This window comes from Myotis myotis, unplaced genomic scaffold (assembly GCF_014108235.1).
Source record: "Myotis myotis isolate mMyoMyo1 unplaced genomic scaffold, mMyoMyo1.p scaffold_m19_p_1, whole genome shotgun sequence".
Lineage (NCBI taxonomy): Eukaryota > Metazoa > Chordata > Mammalia > Chiroptera > Vespertilionidae > Myotis > Myotis myotis.
Window position 1 is genome coordinate 149,416,925 of NW_023416313.1, and position 20,114 is coordinate 149,437,038.

Consider the following 20,114-nt stretch of genomic DNA (forward strand, 5'->3'; position numbering starts at 1 on the left):
CAAGGCGTCTGGACTGAACTTTCTTTTTTTTTTTAATATATTTTTATTGATTTTTTACAGAGAGGAAGGGAGAGGGATAGAGAGTTAGAAACATCAATGAGAGAGAAACATCCATCAGCTGCCTCCTGCACACCCCCCACTGGGGATGTGCCCCTGACTGGAATCGAACCTGGGACCACTCAGGCCGCAGGCCGACGCTCTATCCACTGATCCAAACCAGTTAGGGCATGGACTGAATGTTCTTGAGCATCTCCAGGAAAGCCTGCGGGGATGGTGCCTCCACATTCTGGAAGGTGTTCTGGACTCTGCCGTACAGGAAGAAGTATTTCGCCTCCAGCCAGATGAACCCGAAGTGGTTCTCATCGAACAGGATGAAGACTCCAGGGAAGCGCCTGGGGTAGGGGAAGCCAAATAAGGTAACAGTGTCCACGCCATAGAAACACATCCTGCAGGTTCCGGGGTAGTTCTGGTCTATTGAGCGCACGCCCACAGGCAGAACAAACGGAACAGGCTGCTCCTCCGAAGCTGCAGCCCCGGACTCCCTGACGCTGGGCTGGGCAGGGCTCTGCCAGCCACAGCCCTCGCTTTCCTCAGTCCGGTCTTCTTGCTGCTGCTGCTGCTGCTGCCGCTGCTCCCGGATCACCTGCTCGGCAATGGACCACCCGGGAGAGCTCGTTGAAGTTGCGGAAGATCTCCATCTCGCAGCTGGATGCGGCGCATGAGGTGGATCTCTAATGTCTTCTTGGAGACTCCCGTGATCTTGGTGACCCTGGCATACTTCCCGTGGAAGCTGAGCATGGCAATCATTAGGCCGAAGACATCGTAGTAGTATTGGAAGAGGCCTGGCCTGATGAGGTCGTCCGGGTGGCTCCGCGGGAGATAGAGGCGGCGGTAGGTCAGCCAGTCATACCGCTGTCTGTCCTCCAGCACCAGCCCCCGTTCTTCCCTAAGCCGGGTTGGTAAATCCCTTCCGTGGTCTGTGTTCTTGCACTGGGTGGTGAGCCTGTCCTTCCGAATCTGCATGTGGCGGTTGTGCGGCCTGCTGAGGCGGCCTTCCATGCACTCCACCGTGGCTGATGTCCTCTCCGTCAGGCGAATTCTGAACGAGGGCTTGAAGTGTACTGGGCCACCCACATGAGTGTGAAGGGAAGGCCTGTATTTCCAACCAGTAATGCATACGCCGTCCACCACGACATTCACTAGTGTTCTATAGTCCGCAGTATCTAGCTGCCACAATCCCAAAATGTTTCTGTATGGGAACAGCTTCGCATAGACTTCTCGATAAGACATACCGATCATCTCCAGGTTCTGCAAGTTTTCACGAACGCCAAACTCCTCCCGGCAGCGCCTCCTCCAGATGCTGTCGGTGTGCAGGATGTGGTGGAATTTGGGCCAGGCTGGGCAGATCGGTGCCGGGAACCCAGGCGAAGATCTCCACCAGCATCTCCACGGGCAGGTCCTGCAGCAAGCAGTGCAGGGGCGGCGGGGGCGGCATGGGGCTCGAGATTCCTCCACTCCCCGCACAGCACCGCGCTGCCACATCCCCCTCAACGTGCTTTTCTGCCGGGGCCGGCTTGCCATCGGCCGCTGCAGTCTCAGCTGGGCGCTGGCGCTTCTGAAGACTCCGACATCCCCGCGAAGAGCCCACGCCGCAGAGGCAAGCGGACGCCTCCATGCCTCCACAGGTAACAGCCACCGCAGTGTGGGCCGCTGTGCCTCAGCCAGGCTTTAAGCTGGCTCGTCCCGTCCCAGAGTCCATCCACGCCCCCAGGGCTTAGCCACGCCCCCTCAGAGAGGAGCCAATTGTAGGACTTTATTTGGGTTGTGGTATTTTTGCCCCTGATTCTATTATAATCACCAGTTTATTCTGTTCATCAGATTATTTATTCACTTGATTTTTAGATTCACTTGTTGATAGATGCGTACTTGTTGTTCATAATTTGTATCTTTACCTTTTTCTTCTTCTTCCTCTTCTTAAAGGATATCTTTCAGCATTTCATATAATACTGGTTTGGTGGTGATGAACTCCTTTAGCTTTTTCTTATCTGTGAAGCTCTTTATCTGACCTTCAGTTCTGAATGATAGCTTTGCTGGATAAAGTAATCTTGGTTGTAGGTTCTTGGCATTCATCACTTTGAATATTTCTTGACACTCCCTTCTGGCCTGCATAGTTTCTGTTGAGAAATCAGCTGAGTCATATGGGTACTCCCTTGTATGTAACTGACTTTCTTTCTCTTGCTGCTTTTAAGAGTCTCTCTTTGTCTTTTGCTCTTGGCATTTTAATTATGATGTGTCTTGGTGTGGTCCTCTTTGGATTCCTTTTGTTTGGGGTTCTCTGCGCTTCTGGGACTTGTAAGTCTATTTCTTTCACCAGGTAGGGGAAGTTTTCTGTCATTATTTCTTCAAGTAGGTTTTCAATATCTTGCTCTCTCTCATCTTCTGGCACCCCTATAATTCGGTGCGCATGAAGCCATCCCAGAGGCTCCTTACACTATCTTCGTATTTTTGGATTCTTTTTTCATTTTGCTTTTCCAATTGGGTGTTTTTTGCTTCTTCGTATTTCAAATCTTTGACTTGATTCTTGCAATCCTCTAGTCTGCTGTTGGAACTCTGCATAATATCCTTTATTTCAGTCAGTGTATGCTTAATTTCTAGTTGGTCCTTTTTCATAACCTCAAGGGTCTCACTAGATTTCGTGATGATCTCACTACATTTATCGGCGGTCTCACCAGTCTTTTTGAGGGTCTTACTAAATTTATTGGCGGTTTCTAGAAAGTTCTTGAAAAACCTTAAAAGTGTGGTTTTGAACTCTATATCCAGTCGTTTGCTTTCCTCCATTTCTGTCATTTGTGTCCTGTTTCTTTGTCTCCGCATTTTTTATGCTTCCCTGTGTTGGTAGAGTGGCTTTGTGTGCTAGGTGTCCTATAGGGCCCAGTGGCTCAGCCTCCCCAATTACCTGAGGTAGACACTCTTGGTGCACCCCCTTGTGGGCTTTGTGCAGTCTTGTTGTAGTTAAGCCTTGATTGTTGTAGGTATCATTGGGAGGAATTGACCTCCAGACCAGTTGGCTGTGAGAATCAGCTGTGTCTACAGTGGGAGAACTTCTGTGCTGGAGACACCCCTCCAGGGCAAGACTTGCTTCAGTGGGGCTTTGGTGCTCACTGAGTCTGCACCCTGAGTGTGTCCTTTATGGATCCAAGGAGCTGCAATCTGGATGATCCCACTCTGACCACCGGGCACACTGGCTCCTGGATCTCTAAGGAGGTGCTAATCTAGCCTCTGACCGAGGCTACCCAGCAGGAGCTCAGCTGTGAAGCAATGCAAGTTGCCATGGGGCCTTGGGCCAGCTGCAAGTTTGTTAGGTAATTTTAAGATTGCAAAGGGCCAGGCCTTTCATATGCAAAAGCCGGCGCACAGCTTGGGCGGGGATCCAAGGGGATCAACAGGGTGGAGCAAGCAGCTATGGCTGCCCTCAGAGGCCCCACTTCTCAGTGTCCCAGCAATCGCTGCAAGCACCTCCGAGTTCCGACCGATGCCAGACAGTCCAGTTTCTCCTGTATGAGTCTGGGTTCCCAGAGACTCGCCCAGAGCTCAGAGCTTGAGACTCCCTACTGATTAAAAAAGACAACCGTGTCCTCAGCTGCCAGCCCTCTCCGCGTGTGTCTCCGTACCTCTGTACTTTACTTCCGCACCGCACCTCCTCTGAGTCTCAAGGTGCTTTTCTCTTTCCTTCTAGTTGTAGAATTTCCACTCAGCCAGCCTTCCTGTGGTTCTGGATGATCTCTGTTCCGTCTTTTAGTTGTATTCTTGAAGTGGTTGTGCTAAGCAGCACTCTCCGGTGTTTACCTATGCCGCCATCTTGGTTTTCTCTGGAAATTTTATAAAGTATATGATTGCTTAACCAGTATACTATACACCTGAAACCAATCTTTTATAATAAAAGCCTAATATGCTAAGTGTCCAACCGTTTATTCGACCACTCAACCAGTCACTATGACATGCACTGACCACCAGGGGGCAGACACTCTGACAGTAGGTTAGCTTGCTGCTGGGGTCTGGCCAATCGGGACTGGGTAAGACAGGCCAGACACGCCCTAAAGCCCTCCCAAACCCTCCCAAGCCCTGATAGTGCACTGGTGTGGTCTCTCAGCCTGGCCTGTGCCCTCTCACAATCCAGGACCCCTGGGGGATGTCAGAGAGCTGGTTTCTGCCCAATCCCCACAGACCGGGCAGAGAGATCCCACTGGTGCACAAATCCGTGCACTGGGCCTCTAGTACAAAATAATATTGAATGTAAACTGCAATTGAATTTTTTTAAATCTCATAAAGAGCCCAGGCCTAGATGGCTTCATTGGGAAATTGTACTGGATGCTTGAAGAATGAACCCCAATCCTACACAAACTTCCAAAACAGAACAGGAGGGACCACTTTCCATCTTACAATTATAAGAGAACAGTGCTGAGAACTTTCATGATTCTTCCCAAACCTAATTCTCCTAAAACTTCTGAGACCACTTCTCTTCTTCTTCCCTGAGTTTTCTCCTTTTACTGGGTATCCCATAAGGTTCCATTTCCAGACCTTTATCTCCTATCTTTATCTTTCAGCAGTACCTGTATCTCTCTGGTAGTCATTTCAAAGACAACACTTTGGGGAAGTGAAACAATTATTTTTAAATAACTCTCTAACCTGACAGGGCTCTAAAATCAAAGCAGTAATCTCAAGGATAATGTTGTTGTCCCAGAATTCACATTTAAATGCTAAACCGTTCTCTGGAGTGGGACTAGATTTTGTGATTCTCTGACCCCGAGACGTGTTCTGTGTGCATCGCTTGGTTCATTGCACATTAAGTCACTTATATAAATTAATTACCTCATAACCACAACACTTTTAATAAGGTCCACTTGGGAACCCAACTCCCTGTTATTCTCATCACAGAGAAGCATTTAGAGACCAGAGAGTAATCAGTGGGGGCAAGAGTTATAATGAATGGCTAGAGGTATCCTCTTATCTGTGATGTTGGCATGCCCAGAAAAACCCAGGAGATTAATTTAAAAGTTGAATTTCCCTCTGGGTCACTTTAGCAGTCAGTCCCTATTGAACTGCAATTATCAAAAGTAACTAAACTCTAGACTTCTTCCTCCCCTGAACTTTATGTGTGTTTCAGTTACAAACGCCTAATCTCTTGAGTGCCATTTGACCCAACAGAGCAGAAGCAATTTACTACCCTACAGCCCTACACCTTTGTGCATAGCTGGCTTCATCATTAAGAGAAAACATTATGCAGAGAAGCTTTTTATTCTAGACTGTGGTGAACTACTTTACTAGGGCCCTGTGTGGGTAGTTAGTCCATACAATTCACTCATTCTTTTCCTTTCCAGCTGAATTAGTCTGTCATCTTAGGCCCAACTGGGATGAGGTTCAAAATAATAAATTCTTATCATCTAAGAAACTTGGAACTAGACGAAGTCTTAGAGTCTACCTGCTGCAGCCCATTCATTTTACAGGAGAGAAAAGCAGGCCTTTCGGGAGTTTACACAGCTTGCCTAAGATCACCCAGAAAGCTTGTGACTGAACCAGATCTAAGACTATAGTATCCTCTTCAGTGTTCTAACAAAAATTGTAAGAGTGTCTGCCACCTGAAGAGAAATATAGAAAAATAAAATAAGAGATTGCTTTAATTTAATTTTGGTTAGGAAAATATAAAAGCCTATTACCCTATTATTTCTTCCTTTGAATTTTTGAAATCTCTAATAGTTTCCATTTCCTCTTCATTCTTATTACCATTGTTGTATTAAGTCATGCCCCCTATGCTATCATAGCCTCCTTGCTTGGGCTTTATTATACAGGTCACTTATTTCTAATCTATACTGCATATCACTGCCAAATAATCTTTCCAATATATTTAATAAAATAAGTTGTATAATCTTTATATCACTGCTCTGCTTAATTACCCATGCTATCTCAGGTGAAGGGAGATCTAATTACATTTTTTGCTCCAAATTTTTATTCAATGACTCCAAGTAATTGAGTTAAATTTATGTAATTCATTGACTTATGCATTTTAATCACATATTAGATTTTTAAATATGGCACCATTTATTTCTGGGCTTTTTGCTGTAGATGTTCCATGCATTTTTCAGTCAATTACATATGTTCCACCTTTCTTTGACAACCATATCTGTATAAATTGGAAAAAACAAACTGTGGTATATTCACACAATTGAATACTACTCAGCACTAAAAAGAAGTAAGCCATTGGAACAAGAAATAAAATATATGAATCTCAAAGTAATTATGCTGAGTGAAAGAAGTCAGACCGAAAAACAATGCATTGGTCCATCTACATAAAATTCCAGCAATTCTGGCAAGGGCAACTAGTCAGCAATGGTCATAAATTTAATTTAAAACCATGTCAACTTTTCTCTGACATAAGTCCTGCTTTGCTAATGTCACTTTACCTTGCTCTGCACTCTGAAGCAAAGGATTTGGTTTACACTGGCCTCTGAGTTCTTCTCATAGTATCCGTTACAGCACAAAAGTGTGGGCCACTCTGACTCTGTCTGCCCCTCCTAGGAGAGATGAGATGTATTAGGGGACATTCCAGTTTTGATTAAAAAGAGTCCAGCTACTACAAGTCCATTAGTCAAATTCCTTAGAAAATGGAGCCCTGCCCCCTAACTTTCTTTGGACCACTGGTATCAAAACAGGGTGTGACTGATGATGGAACTCTGGCTGCAGGGGATCTAGAAGGTTTCCCTTTCCTGAAGTATCATCAGGGAAAGCAATAGGACTTGAAAGATAACAGGGCTGCACACCACTGATGGAAGAAAAAACTAAGATGTATGGGATAATGAAAAGATTAGCATGTCACGTTCATACAAAAGAATTATCAAGACTGAAAAATAGCCTAATTAAATGTGAGAATTTTAGCATATTTCATTCTGAACATCTAATAACTGAACTCATTTAGCACCAACACCCCACAGGAAGCATCCCCATTGCATTATCTCCTCCCAGATCTGGCTCTCGTCCGTTTCAATCTGCATGAGACAGACTCCTTCATCATGGGAAGGCAGCTACGGACAGTGACTCCACAGATACAAAGGCTTTTTTTATTTATACTAGAAAAGGAGAGAAATGATCCCTCCCCCAGGCTCATTGGCTCACTCTGTCCATCAGTGGGTGAGAAAAATTCCAAATTGAGCCAGTTCCTGCAGAGCTAGCACAAACGTCTATTTAAGTACGTAGTGAATCTGTGGTTTTGAAATTGGTCATGGTTGTGTATCACAGAGCCTCTTCCCTCTATTTTACTGCTGTGAAGAGGAGGAAGAATACAGAGATACATCTAAGTACATTTACATTGTTTCTGAAGCCCATTTTCTGAAAGTTTAGAACAGATTATAATCCCTAGAACCAGGCACAACTTAAAATCAGAAGATATTATTAAAAGCTCAAAGAATACGTAAAACATTCCTTTACTTCCTCATCTTTCTCCAACAGCATTTTCCAGGAAAAAAAAAAATTCAAATTAAGCCTATCACCACCAAAAGGCAGGTCAGAGTGGTGGTAGACTGGAGACAGCCTAAATCAGGAATTAGGAGACTTGAGCTTTAGACTCAGCTAGTACTCCAATTCTCTGTGAACTTGGGCCAGTTGCTTTACCTCGCGGAGCCTCATTTTCTCTATTTGTGAGATGAAAACAAAAATAGAGTAGGAAACTCTCAAGTCCCTTAAGGGCTAAAATCTTGTGATCTATAAAATATATACATTTCGTATTAAAAAAAGAATGAGACTTGGGTCAAAGGTAGATTAATTTAGCCCAGTCAGTGTGGCTCAATGGTTGAGCGTTGACCCATGAGTCAGGTCAGCAGACATGCCCAGGTTTGGCTCGATCCCCAGTAGGGGGTATGCAGGAGGCAGCCAGTCAATAATTCTCTCTCCCTCTCCCTTCCTCTCTCTGAAATCAATAAAAATATATTTAAATTTAAAAATTAAACTAGTTTAAAATAAAATAAAACAATTACTTTGTTTTATTTGTGGGCCATGCAACAGAATTAGACCTTAAAAAGAGCTAAGGATAATCTAATCAAGATAGTGATGACATTAGGCTGCAACCTTAAACTCTAACTTAAGAATGAGCAAGTCAGCCCTCAACTAAGTGATGGAAAAGAAGCAAGCTTCCCTCACCCTCTCCAGATTTTTCAAGGTTTCCAGGGTTTTATCCAGCTTCCTCTAAATATTTTTTTTTTAAATGCTCAGCCACATTGACAGTTGTCCAGTAGCTTGGTGAAAAGCTTCTGCCTTCTGAAAACTATATCATTGAAATTACTGTCTTAGGGCATCATGACAGAGCCCTACTGTGATCCTAATGAGACTGACAACTTCTGCAATGTATCCCAGGTGATCAAACTGGCCTGCACTGATACCCACATGGAGTTTCTCATCATCCCCAACAGTGGACTAAATGCTGTGGTCTGTTTGTGGTTCTTGTGGTGCCCTACACAATCATCCTGTTGAATCTGAAACAGCATATCTGGTGAAAGACCCTATCTACCTGTGTAGCCCACCTCACCGTAGTCACATTCTTCCTGGGACATCGTATCTTCATCTACTCTCGTCTATCCATCAGTCTTCCAGAGGACAAGATAGTGTCTCTTTTTCATTGCTGTCACCCCCCTGCTGAACCCCATCATGTATACACTAAGGAATGAAGACATAAAGAATACCTTGAAAAAGTTAATGCATAGAAGGAAGAGGAAAGAAAAAAAAACACACAAAATGTCTAAGTCCTTAAGATTCTTTGTGCTCCAAATCAAAGAAATGCCTTGCTAAGAATAATTTACATACCATATTTATCAAACTACAGTCATATACCATATATTGACACTTGGGCCCATGATGGACTGCATATATGACAGTGGTCCCAAACACTGATAAATCAGACAAATTGAATTTGCATATGACTTTGGTGACTTATAAAGAAGACTTTGCAACAAATCAACAAATGACAAGTGCTGGTGAGGATGTGGAGAAAAAGGAACCCTCGTACACTGCTGGTGGGAATGCAGACTGGTGCAGCTACTGTGGAAAACAGTATGGAGTTTCCTCAAAAAATTAAAAATGGAACTCCCATTTGACCCAATAATAACACTTCTAAGAATATATACCAAGAAACCAGAAACACCAATCAGAAAGAATATATGCACCCCTATGTTCATAGCAGCACAATTTACAATAGCTAAGATCTGGAAACAGCAAAATGAAAAGATGCTCAACATTTTTGTTCAGTAAGAAAATGAAGAATAAAACCACACACTCACTAGAATACCTAAAATTAAAAACTGACAATACAAATTGTTGAATGTTGAACTCATACTTCTGATAAAAGTATAAAATCATACAACTACTTTGATAAAGTCTTGTAATTTCTTACAAAGTAAAATATACACTCCTCTTGTGATCCAATAAATCTACTTAAAAGAAATGAAAATGTGTCCAAAATAACCTGTATATAAATGTTTATAGCCCCTTTCTTCATAATTATCAAAAACTGGAACCACCCAATTCTGGTCAAGATGGCGTGTTTATAGGTAAAAGTGGTACTTGGGCCCTAGCTGGTTTTACTCAGTGGTTAGAGCATTAGCCCATGGACAGAAGGGTCATGAGTTCGACTCCAGTCAAGGGCACGTACATCAGTTGCAGGATTGAACCCTGGCTCTGGCTAGTGTGCATATGAGAGGCAAGCAATTGATGTGTCTCTCTCACATCAATGTTTCTCTCTGTGTGTCTCTCCCTGTCCCTTTCACTCTCTCTAAAAATATCCTGTGGTGAGGATTAACCGCCCCCCCCCAAAAAAAAAAGTGGTACTTGGAAACTCCCATAACCACATCAAAATTACAACTCAATAACAGAACACCTGAAATCTAGCTGAACAGAAGTCCTATAACTAAGGATATAAAGAAGAAGCCACATAGAGACTGGTAGGAGGAGTGGAGATGTAGTTGGGCTCGTCCTACACCCATGTGTGGTGGTTAAAAATTGAGAGGGACATCTCAGCTGCAGAGGTTCACTGTAAGGAGCAAGAGGTCCTGGCCCCACAAAAGAATCCCAGCCCAGGTTTCCAAGGTCATAAAAAGAAGTCTCCATAACTTCTGGCTGTGAAAACCAGCAGGGACAGTGGCTGAGTGAGATGGAGAGCTCCTGGAGTCCCAGACATTCCCCTTTAGGGTCCAAGCAAAGATTTACTTGGACTCACTTGCCCTGAGCTCCAGCGCTAGGGCCACAGCTCAAAAGGCACCAGAACACAAGGGAGAAACTGAACTGTCTGGCTCCAGTCAGCTTTCTCCCAGACAGAAGTGCTGGCAGAGGCCATTGTTCCTTTGCTAAGCCTGCCCCTCCCCCACCCCCCGCCCCCCCACACACACACAGAGCAGGCTGACACCATATCTAAGTCTCCATCAATGCAGCTAACACTATTCAACCCTCCCTGGTGATTCCCTGAGACCATGCCCCACCCAACTTGCTGTCCCACCCAAGGAGTTTCTCTAGCTCATGCCAGGTGGTCCCAGGAGTCACATAGGTAGTGACTGACCTTGTACCCCATGGAAGGCCACAGAGCCAGTGCACCTAGTGGTCAACTTCGACCACACTGGATTATAACACAATCATCTCCACGAACAACACATGCAAGGGGAAGACTCAGCAGACACCAAAGCCCCACTAAAGTGAGTTCTGCTCCATGGGGTTGTCCCCTGCACAGCAGCTCCTCCACTGTAGGCTCAGACAGTCCTCACAGCCTATTGGCCAGTGATGCGCCAACAGCAATCAAGGTTCAACTACATCAGGACAATGCACACAGCACACGCAGGTGCACACCTGAAGTGCCCAGCTTAGGTGACCAAGGAGGCTATGTCACTGGACCCTACAGGACACCTACTACATAAGTCCACTCTACCAAGTCCAGGATATGTAGCAGCTCTACCCAATACATAGAAACAATCACAGGGAAGCAGCCAAAATGAAGAGACCAAGAAACAGGTCTCAAATGGGAGAACAGAAGAAATCTCCAGAATAAAACTAAATTAGATGGAGGCAAGCAAACAGAGTTCAAAACAATGATTATAAGCACACTCCGGGAACTTAGTGAGAATTTCAACAGCATAAAAAGAACATGGAAACCATAAAGAAGAACCAGTCAGAAATGAAGGATACACTAACTAAAATGAAGACTAAGTTACAAAGAATCAAGAGTGGGGTAGATGAAACAGAGAATCAGATCAGTGATTTGGAATATAAGGAAGCAGAAAACTCCCAATCAAATCAGAAAAAAAAAAAGAAGAAGAAGAATAAGAAGAAGAAGAAGAAGAAGAAGAAGAAGAAGAAAAATGAGGGTCCAAAAGCTTTAAGCATACCAACATTCACATTATGGAGGTGCCAGAAAGAGAAGCAAGAAATTGAAAACCTATTTTTAAAAATAATAATGGAAAACTTTCCTAACCTGATAAAGGAAACAAACATTCAAGTCCAGGAGGTGCAGAGAGTCCCAAATAAGATGAACCCAAAGATGCCCACACCAAGACACATCAGAATTAAAATGTAAGAAGTTAAAAACAAAGAAAGAATCTTAAAAGCAGCATAAGAAATGCAATTAGTTACCTACAAAGGGACTCCCATAAAACTGTAAGCCCATTTCTCAATGGAAAACTTGCAGGCCAAAAAAGATTAGCACAAAATGTTCAAAGTGATGAAAAGCAAGGATCTACAACAGGGGTGGGCAAACTTTTTGACTCGAGGGCCACAATGGGTTCTTAAACTGGACCAGAGGGCCCGGGACAAAAGCATGGATGGAGTGTTTGTGTGAACTAATATAAATTCAAAGTAAACATCATTACATAAAAGGGTACGGTCTTTTGTTTCAATAGTTTTATTCATTTCAAATGGGCCAGATCTGGCCCGAGGGCCGTAGTTTGCCCACGGCTGATCTACAATCAAGATTCCTCTACCCAGAAAAGCTATCATTCCTAATCAAAGAACAGATAAAAAGCTTCCCAAACAAGATAAAGATAAAGGAGTTCATCACTACCAAACCCGTATTACGAGAAATGTTACAAGGTGTGCCGTGCCAGCATGGTCAAGGGTGGACCTGAGGAGGGGCAGCGAAGTATTAAAGAAGACAGACAAGGGAATACAGCTGGGGCTCTGCGGATCTCCCGTGCCTGGATGAGGACAAAGAAAAGACCCAGCCTGCAAGCCGAAAGCTTTATTTTATAGTCAGATCAAAACAAGGGTAGTAGTCAACATGTTTACAGTGTTCTTGTGAGTTTCACCTTGTTTTGGCAGCACTTGCTGCACCTCTACAGCTCATTAGCTACCTAGGAAGGAACTAGGGAGGGCTATAAGGTTAAGCTTAATTATGCTAAGAGACCTCTGCCCTCTAAGCTGGGGCTTGTTTGTGGCCCTGCCACAGGTCAATCCGAGGCTTGACCCTATAGCCACTCCCTACAACAAGGTCTTCTTTAATAAGAAGAAAAAATAAATAAATTATATATAAAAGTCTAAGTGACCAAATGACCAAATGCCTGAACGACCAATTGACCAGTTGCTATGATGCACACTGACCACCAGGAGGCAGACAGTTAATGCAGGAGCTGCCCCCTGGTGGCCAGTGCACTCCCACAGAAGGAGTGCTGCTCAGCTGACTGGCGGGCACCAAACGCCGGGCTCGAGGCCAGCAAGCACAGCTGCCACAGTGCAAGCCTCTTCCACCTCCCTGGCAGCACTACCAAGCTGCAGCAGCGGCAGGTGCATGAGGCCAGGATGAGCAGGAGTGGTGCAGCGCCCAGCCCAGGCTCCGGCTACTCCCCGGCTCCTGCAGTTAGAGCACTAGTCCATCCCTCGAGGGATGTCAGACTTCTGGTTTTAGCCCGATCTCCATAGGCCAGGCCAAAACAGGCAGCCCAACATCCCCTGAGGGGTCCCAGATTGTGAGAGGGTGCAGGCCAGGCTGAGGGACCCCACCAGTGCATGAATCCATGCACCAGGCCTCTACTATAAATAATAAAATGGCAATAAATACATATCTATCAACGAAGGAAGAAATGAAAAGAAAAAGGGAGTGGGATAAAGATATAGAAACATTGATGAGAGAAAAACGTCAATTGGCTGCCTCTTGCATGGCCCCTACTGAGCCCACAACCTGGGCATGTGCCTTGACATGGGATTGAAGTGAGATCTCTTGGTTCATGGGTTGACACTCAACCACTGAGCTACACCATCCAGGCAACAATTACTTTTTTGTTGTTATTGTTAATCCTCACCCAGAGATATTTTTCCATTGATTTTTTTTTTTTATCCTCATCCAAGGATATTTTTCTAGTAATTTTTGAAGAAAGTGGAAGAAAAGGAAAGACAGAGAGAAATATCAATGTGAAAGACACAGATCGATTGGTTGCCTCCTGCACAAGCCTGATCAGGGCTCTGGGCCAGGGAGAAGCCTACAGCCTAGGTACATGTCCTTGACTGGAATTGAACCCAGGACCCTTCAGTCTGCAGGCCAATGCTCTATCCACTGAGCCAAACTGACTAGAGTATTTCCATTGATTTTTAGAGAGAGTGAAAGGGAGGGGGAGAGACAGAGAGGGAGAAACTTCAACATGAGAGAGACACATCCATTGGTTGCCTCCCCGACGCATCGTGACTCAGGTCGGGAATCAAGCCTACAACCGAGGTACATACCCTTGACTGGAATTGAACCCGAGACCCTTCAGTCTGAGGGCTGACGCTCTATCCACTGAGTCAAACCAGCTAGGGCTGAGCAACAATTTATTTAAATGCAAATGGTGGATTAAATGCTTCAGTCAAAACACATATGGTGAGTGATGGATCACAAAACAAGACTCTTACATATGCTGTCTACAAGACTCACTTCAGATGGAAAGATGCACACAGAATGAAAGTAAAGGGATGGGGAAAAAATATATCATGAAGATGGAAAAAAAACAAACAAAAGGCTGGGGTAATAATACATATACCAGACAAATAGACTTTAAAACAAAGGCTATAACAAGATACAAAGAAAGACCCAGCAACTACACTTCTGGGCATTTATCCAAAGAAACCCAAAACAATAAATTGAAAAGACATATACATCCATTTGTTTATTGCCACATTATTTGCAATAGCCAAGACATGGAAGCAACCTAAGTGTCCATCAATAGATGAATGGATAAAGAAGTGGTGCATATATACAATGGAATATGATTCATTTAAAAAAGAATGAAATCTTGCTATCTGCAACAACATGGGTAGACCTCAAGGATATTATCCTAAGTGAAATAAGTCAGAAAGACAAATGCCAGTTGATTTAAGTTATATGTGGAATCTAAAACACAAAATAAACAAGTGGAACAGAAACAGATTCATAGATACAGAGAACATTTTAATGATTGTGAGATGGAAGAGGAGTTGGGGGATGAGTGAAAAAGGTGAAGGGATTTAGAAGTATAAATCGGTATTTACAGAATAGTCATGGGGATGTAAAGGACAGCATAGGGAATATAGTCAATAACATTGTAATAACTATACACGGTATCAGATGGGTACTAGATTTATCGGGGTGATCACTTCATAAGTTAAATAAATGTCTAATCACAGGACTATACACCTGAAGCTAATATAATATTGTATATCAACTGTAATTTTAAAAAAATAATGTTTACTCAACAATAAAAGGGAACATACTACTGATACCATAAAGACATGGATTGACCTCAGAAACAACATGCAAAGCAAAAAGTAAAGGAACAGAAGAGTACATATCGTATGATGTAATTTATATGAAACTCTAGAAAAGACAAATCTAATCTATAGTGATAAAAATAAGATCCTTGGGCCGAAACCGGTTTGGCTCAGTGGATAGAGCATAGGCCTGCGGATTGAAAGGTCCCAGGTTCGATTCCGGTCAAGGGCATGTACCTGGGTTGCGGGCATATCCCCAGTAGGAGATGTGCAGGAGGCAGCTGATCGATGTTTCTCTCTCATCGATGTTTCTAACTCTCTATCTCTCTCCCTTCCTCTCTGTAAAAAATCAATAAAATATATTTAAAAAAAATTAATAAATAAGACCCTTGGATGCTTACATGGAGATAGAGGGATTGGCTGGGAAGAGGCTGAAGAAACTTTTGGAGATGTTGGAAATATGCTATATCTTTATTAGGGAGGTGGTTACATTGGTGTATATGTGCCTTTGTAAAAATTGGTCAAAATTTACAATTAAAATGGTTGTCTTTTATGTAATTAAATTTTACCTTGATAATGTTTATTTTAAAATACATACTTTATACATATCCACCTTAATGTTGTCAAAATAAAAACACAAAGAATATTAGAAATAATAAGAAAATCACTTTTTTTCCCCTAAGAGCTGGTTTGTTGTTGTTTTTTAATTTATTGGAGTGACATTGGTTAATGTGATCATATAGGTTTCAGATGTGGGTTTCTATGTTAAAAGATCTGTATATTATACTGTGTGCCCATCACCCAAAGTCAAATCTTCTCCTGTCACCATATATTAGGACCCCCTTCCCTCTGGCAACCATATTGCTGTTTGTGTTTCTGAGTTTCAGTTTTATATCCCACATATCAGTGAAATCATAGTTCTTAGCTTTTTCTAACTGATTTATTTCACTTAGTATAATATTCTCAAGGTCCATCCACGTTATTGCACATGGCAGTATTTCATCCTTTCTTATGGCTGAGTAGTATTCCATTGGGTATATGTACCACATCTTCTGAATCCAGTCCTCTACTACAGGACATTTTGTTTGTTTCCATGTCTTGGCCATTATGAATAATGCTGCAATGAACATTAGAGTACATTTATCTTTATGAATACATGTTTTTGAGGTTTTGGGGTATCTACCCAGGAGAAGGATTGCTGGGTAATATGGTAGCTCTATTCTTAATTTTTTGAGGAATTTCCAGACTGCTTTCCATAGTGGTTGTACCAGTCTACATTCTCACCAGCAGTGAATGAGGGTTCCCTTTTCTCCACAACCTCTCCAACACTTGTTATTACTTGTCTTGTTGATAATGGCCACTCTAACAGGTGTGAGGTGGTATCTCATTGTAGTTTTGATTTGCATTTCCCTAATTCAGTGATGGCGAACCTATGACATGTGTGTCAGAGGTGACACATGAACTCATTTTTTTGGTTGATTTTTCTTTGTTAAATGGCATTTAAATATATAAAATAAACATCAAAAATATAAATCTTTGTTTTATTATGTTTGCAAATATCAAAAAATTTCTGTATGTGACACAGCACCAGAGTTAAGTTAGGGTTTTTCAAAATGCTGACACACCGAGCTCAAAAGGTTCGCCATCACTGCCCTAATTGCTAGTGAGGTTGAACATCTTTTCATATATCTATTGGCTGTTCTTATGTCTTCTTGAGAGAAGTGTATTTTCAGGTCCTCTACCCATTTTTTGATTGGGGTGTTTGTTTGGTGTTGAGTTTTATGAGTTCTTTTTTTTTCTTTTCTTTTCTTTTTTTTAATATATTTTATTTATTTCAGAGAGGAATGGAGAGTGATAGAGAGATAGAAACATCAATGATGAGAGAGAATCATTGATCGGCTGCCTCCTGCACGGCCCCCACTGGGGATCGAACCTGCAACCCAGGCATGTGCCCTTGACCAGAATCGAACCCGGGACCTTTCAGTCCACAGGCCGATGCTCTATCCACTGAGCAAAACCGGCTAGGGCGATGAGTTCTTTATATATTTCAGAAATTAAACCTTTGTTGGAGCTACTGTTTGCAAATATGTTCCATTTGGTTGGCTGTTCTTTGTTTTATTGTCAGTTTCTTTTGCTGTACAGAAACTTTTTAGTTTTATATAATCCCATTCATTTGTTTTTTGCCTTTATTTCCCTTGCCTTTGGGGTCAAGTTATAAAATGTTCTCTACAACCAAGGTTCATAAGTTTGGTAGAGAATCACTTTCAAAAGTAGCAAAATTTAATTCAATGGAAATGAGTAAAGGCTTAAACACATTGAAAATAAATAGGGTGTCCAAAAATGTATACACACACTTTGAATAATTATAAAAGCAGTGTTTGGTAAAATAAATCTAATTTTCAAAATTGAGCTATCAGCTGTTAAAGTGCACATACATTTTTTGGAACACCCTGCATTTGAGAGCAAGATTGAAACCAGTATCCTATATCATAAAGAGGTAATATGCAAATTGACCATCACAACCTCACACAAGATGGCCGCCCCATGTCTTCACAAGATGGCCGCTCCATGTTGTCACAAGATGGCTGCCTCCATGTCATCACAAGATGGCTGGCAGGGGAGGGCAGTTGGGGGGTGATTGGGCTGGCAGGGGAGGGCAGTTGTGGGTGATCAGGCCATCAGGTCAGGGCAGCAGGGGAGGGCAGTTGGCGGCAACCGGGCCTGCAGGGAGCAGTTAGGCATCGATCAGGCTGGCAGGTGAGTGGTTAGGGGGAGATCAAGCTGGCAGGCAGAAGCAATTAGGGGCAATCAGGCAGGCAGGCAGGCGAGCGGTTGGGAGCCAGCAGTCCCAGATTGTGAGAGGGATGTCCAACTGCCGGTTTAGGCCCAATCCCTGTGAACATCTCCTGAGGGATCCCAGATTGGAGAGGGTGCAGGCTGGGCTGAGGGACACACACACACACACCCTCGCATGAATTTTGTGCACGTGGCCTCTAGTAATGTATAAAACACAGGTGTGGTATATAGCTTCCCAGAGTCAGTAACCCACAGAACAATACAAATCAAGAAAGTAGGTTCACTCTCAACTATAACCTGTTCCTAAAAATGAGTCTGTGCCCAAATTATGTTCTTTTATTGGTGAAATCAGAAACCTTCTTTAAACTTTTCCACATTCTTTTTCCTTATATGTTCCACCATGATCTTCTTCTTTATTTAAGTAATAGTCAACAAGTCCCTCTCTTTCATGCACAAGTCTGCACTGCTGCATGCCACTGCACCTAATGATTTTGTTTCTTTATTTTTACTCTCTCATTAAAGACTTGGCCATAATTATATGTGCAATCCCAAGACCATCATGTACACAATTTCACACACAAAAAACTTGTCTCTGTCTGAGGTGCTTGATAGCACTTTTTACTTCCTCATTCCTCAAACTGTAAATGAGGGGATTCAGCAAAGGGGTGATCACTGTGTAAAAAACAGATACCACCTTGTCAAGGGAGAAGCTGGTATCAGGCCGAGTATAGATGAAGATACATGGTCCAAAGAAGAGGGCAACCACCATGAAGTGAGCTGAGCAGGTAGACAGGGCTTTCCAGCGCCCTTCAGCTGACTGTTTTCTAAGAGAAACCAAGATGACTGTGTAGGAGGTGACCAAAGCCAGGAAGCAGGCGAGGGAGATGGTTCCACTATTGGACACCATCAGCATTCCTGTGAGATATGTATCTGTACAGGCCAGCTTGATGACAGGCGGCACATCACAGAAGTAGCTGTCAATAATGTTGGGGCCACAGTAAGGCAGACGAATGGTCAAGAAGGTCTGCACCAGAGAGTGAACAGTACCCCCCAGCCAGAGCGCAATGACAAGCTGTATGCAGACCCTCATGTTCATCACAGTGGTGTAGTGTAACGGCGTGCAGATGGCTACGTAACGATCATAGGCCATAATGGTCAGCAGAAAGATCTCAGCACAGGCAAACAGATGGAGGAAGAAGAGCTGTGAGATGCAGTTGTCAAAGGAAATGGTCTTTCTCTTTAAAAGCAAACCCTCCAGCATCTTGGGCACAGTGACAGATGAGTGGCAGATGTCAATAAACGACAGGTTGCTCAGGAAGAAATACATAGGGCTATGGAGATGTTCAGTAAAGATTGTGGTGACCATGATGAGAATGTTCCCCCAAAGAGTGAGCACATACATGGCTGAGAACGCCATGAAAAATAATACCTTCAGTACCCAGTTATCAGTAAGTCCCAAGAAGACAAATTCAGTCACTCTTGTTTGGTTTAGTGCATCCATCCACTGAGTTTTCCAAAGCAGTTTGGGTGGGAAGGAGGTAGAATGAAAGCTAATTTAGCTTTACTGTTATAGGAATGGAACTAACTCAAGTGATTCTGCATTCCTATCTGAGTTGCCTATTTCTTCCTAGAGCATTTATAATTAAGACCAATTTAATAATAATTGTTGCAATATACCCACCATGTATCAGGAGCCGTTCCAGACACTTTACATCCACCATTCTATTTAACCACAACCACATGCTGGCATAGGCATGACTGTCCTGTCTTGCAGATGAGATAAGTGAACTTTACAAGAATAAATAAGTTGCCCAAAATCCCTAGCCACTAGTTAGCTAGTTCTTTTCATTTTAGTCTAATCTGCAGATACCACCAAATTAATACTCAAAGCACAACTCCCAGATAAAATCATTCATTGTTTCACTCTTCCTATCAAATTAAATGTACCTTCAAGGGCTGCAACAGTCTGGTGCACATTAATTTTCCCACGATGGCATCCCTTCTTTCCCCCATGCATTCTTCTCTCCAGCCAAGCAAGTTACTATGCTTCAGCCATGCTACCTCCACCTACTTACTTTCAAAATCTTTGTCTCTATTTATTGTTTCCTCTGCTCAAAAAACATACCCTGTAATCAAATGTACTCTCTGCACCTCATCACTGACTATTTAATTATTCATCTTTCAAGTCTCTCAAAGACCAATGCCTTTCATGAAACTTTCCTGACACAATCAAATCTTATCTCTTCCTTTTCATATTTTCTATATGGAATTTAACTGTAAAAGAAACGAAACTATTTGGCTTTGCTCCCCATTAAGTTCAAATTTTCTTTTTTTATATATTTTTATTGATTTCAGAAAGGAAGGGAGAGAGAGAGAAAGATGGAAACATCAGTGATGAGAAAGAGTCATTGTTCAGCTGCCTTCTACATGAGCCCACAACCCTGGGCATATGCCCTGCCCAGAGTTTCGACCTCCTGGATCATAGGTCGATGCTCAACCACTGAGCCACAAGGACTGGGCAAGTTGGCATTTTCTTTAAAAGCAATAACCACATATGGCTTATCCCTTGTAACCCTTAAGAT

At 42.9% G+C, this 20,114-nt stretch overlaps 1 protein-coding gene and 1 pseudogene across 1 annotated transcript; both read right to left on the reverse strand.

Moving 5' to 3' along the window:
* Positions 1–220: 220 nt before the first annotated feature.
* LOC118673447 lies at positions 221–1,675 on the reverse strand (annotated as a pseudogene).
* Positions 1,676–18,103: 16,428 nt separating this feature from the next.
* On the reverse strand, positions 18,104–19,033 carry LOC118673488 (olfactory receptor 1509). Its single transcript, XM_036344396.1, has one exon. It carries the CDS (start codon positions 19,031–19,033, stop codon positions 18,104–18,106), a length of 930 nt encoding a protein of 309 aa, XP_036200289.1.
* Positions 19,034–20,114: the final 1,081 nt, after the last annotated feature.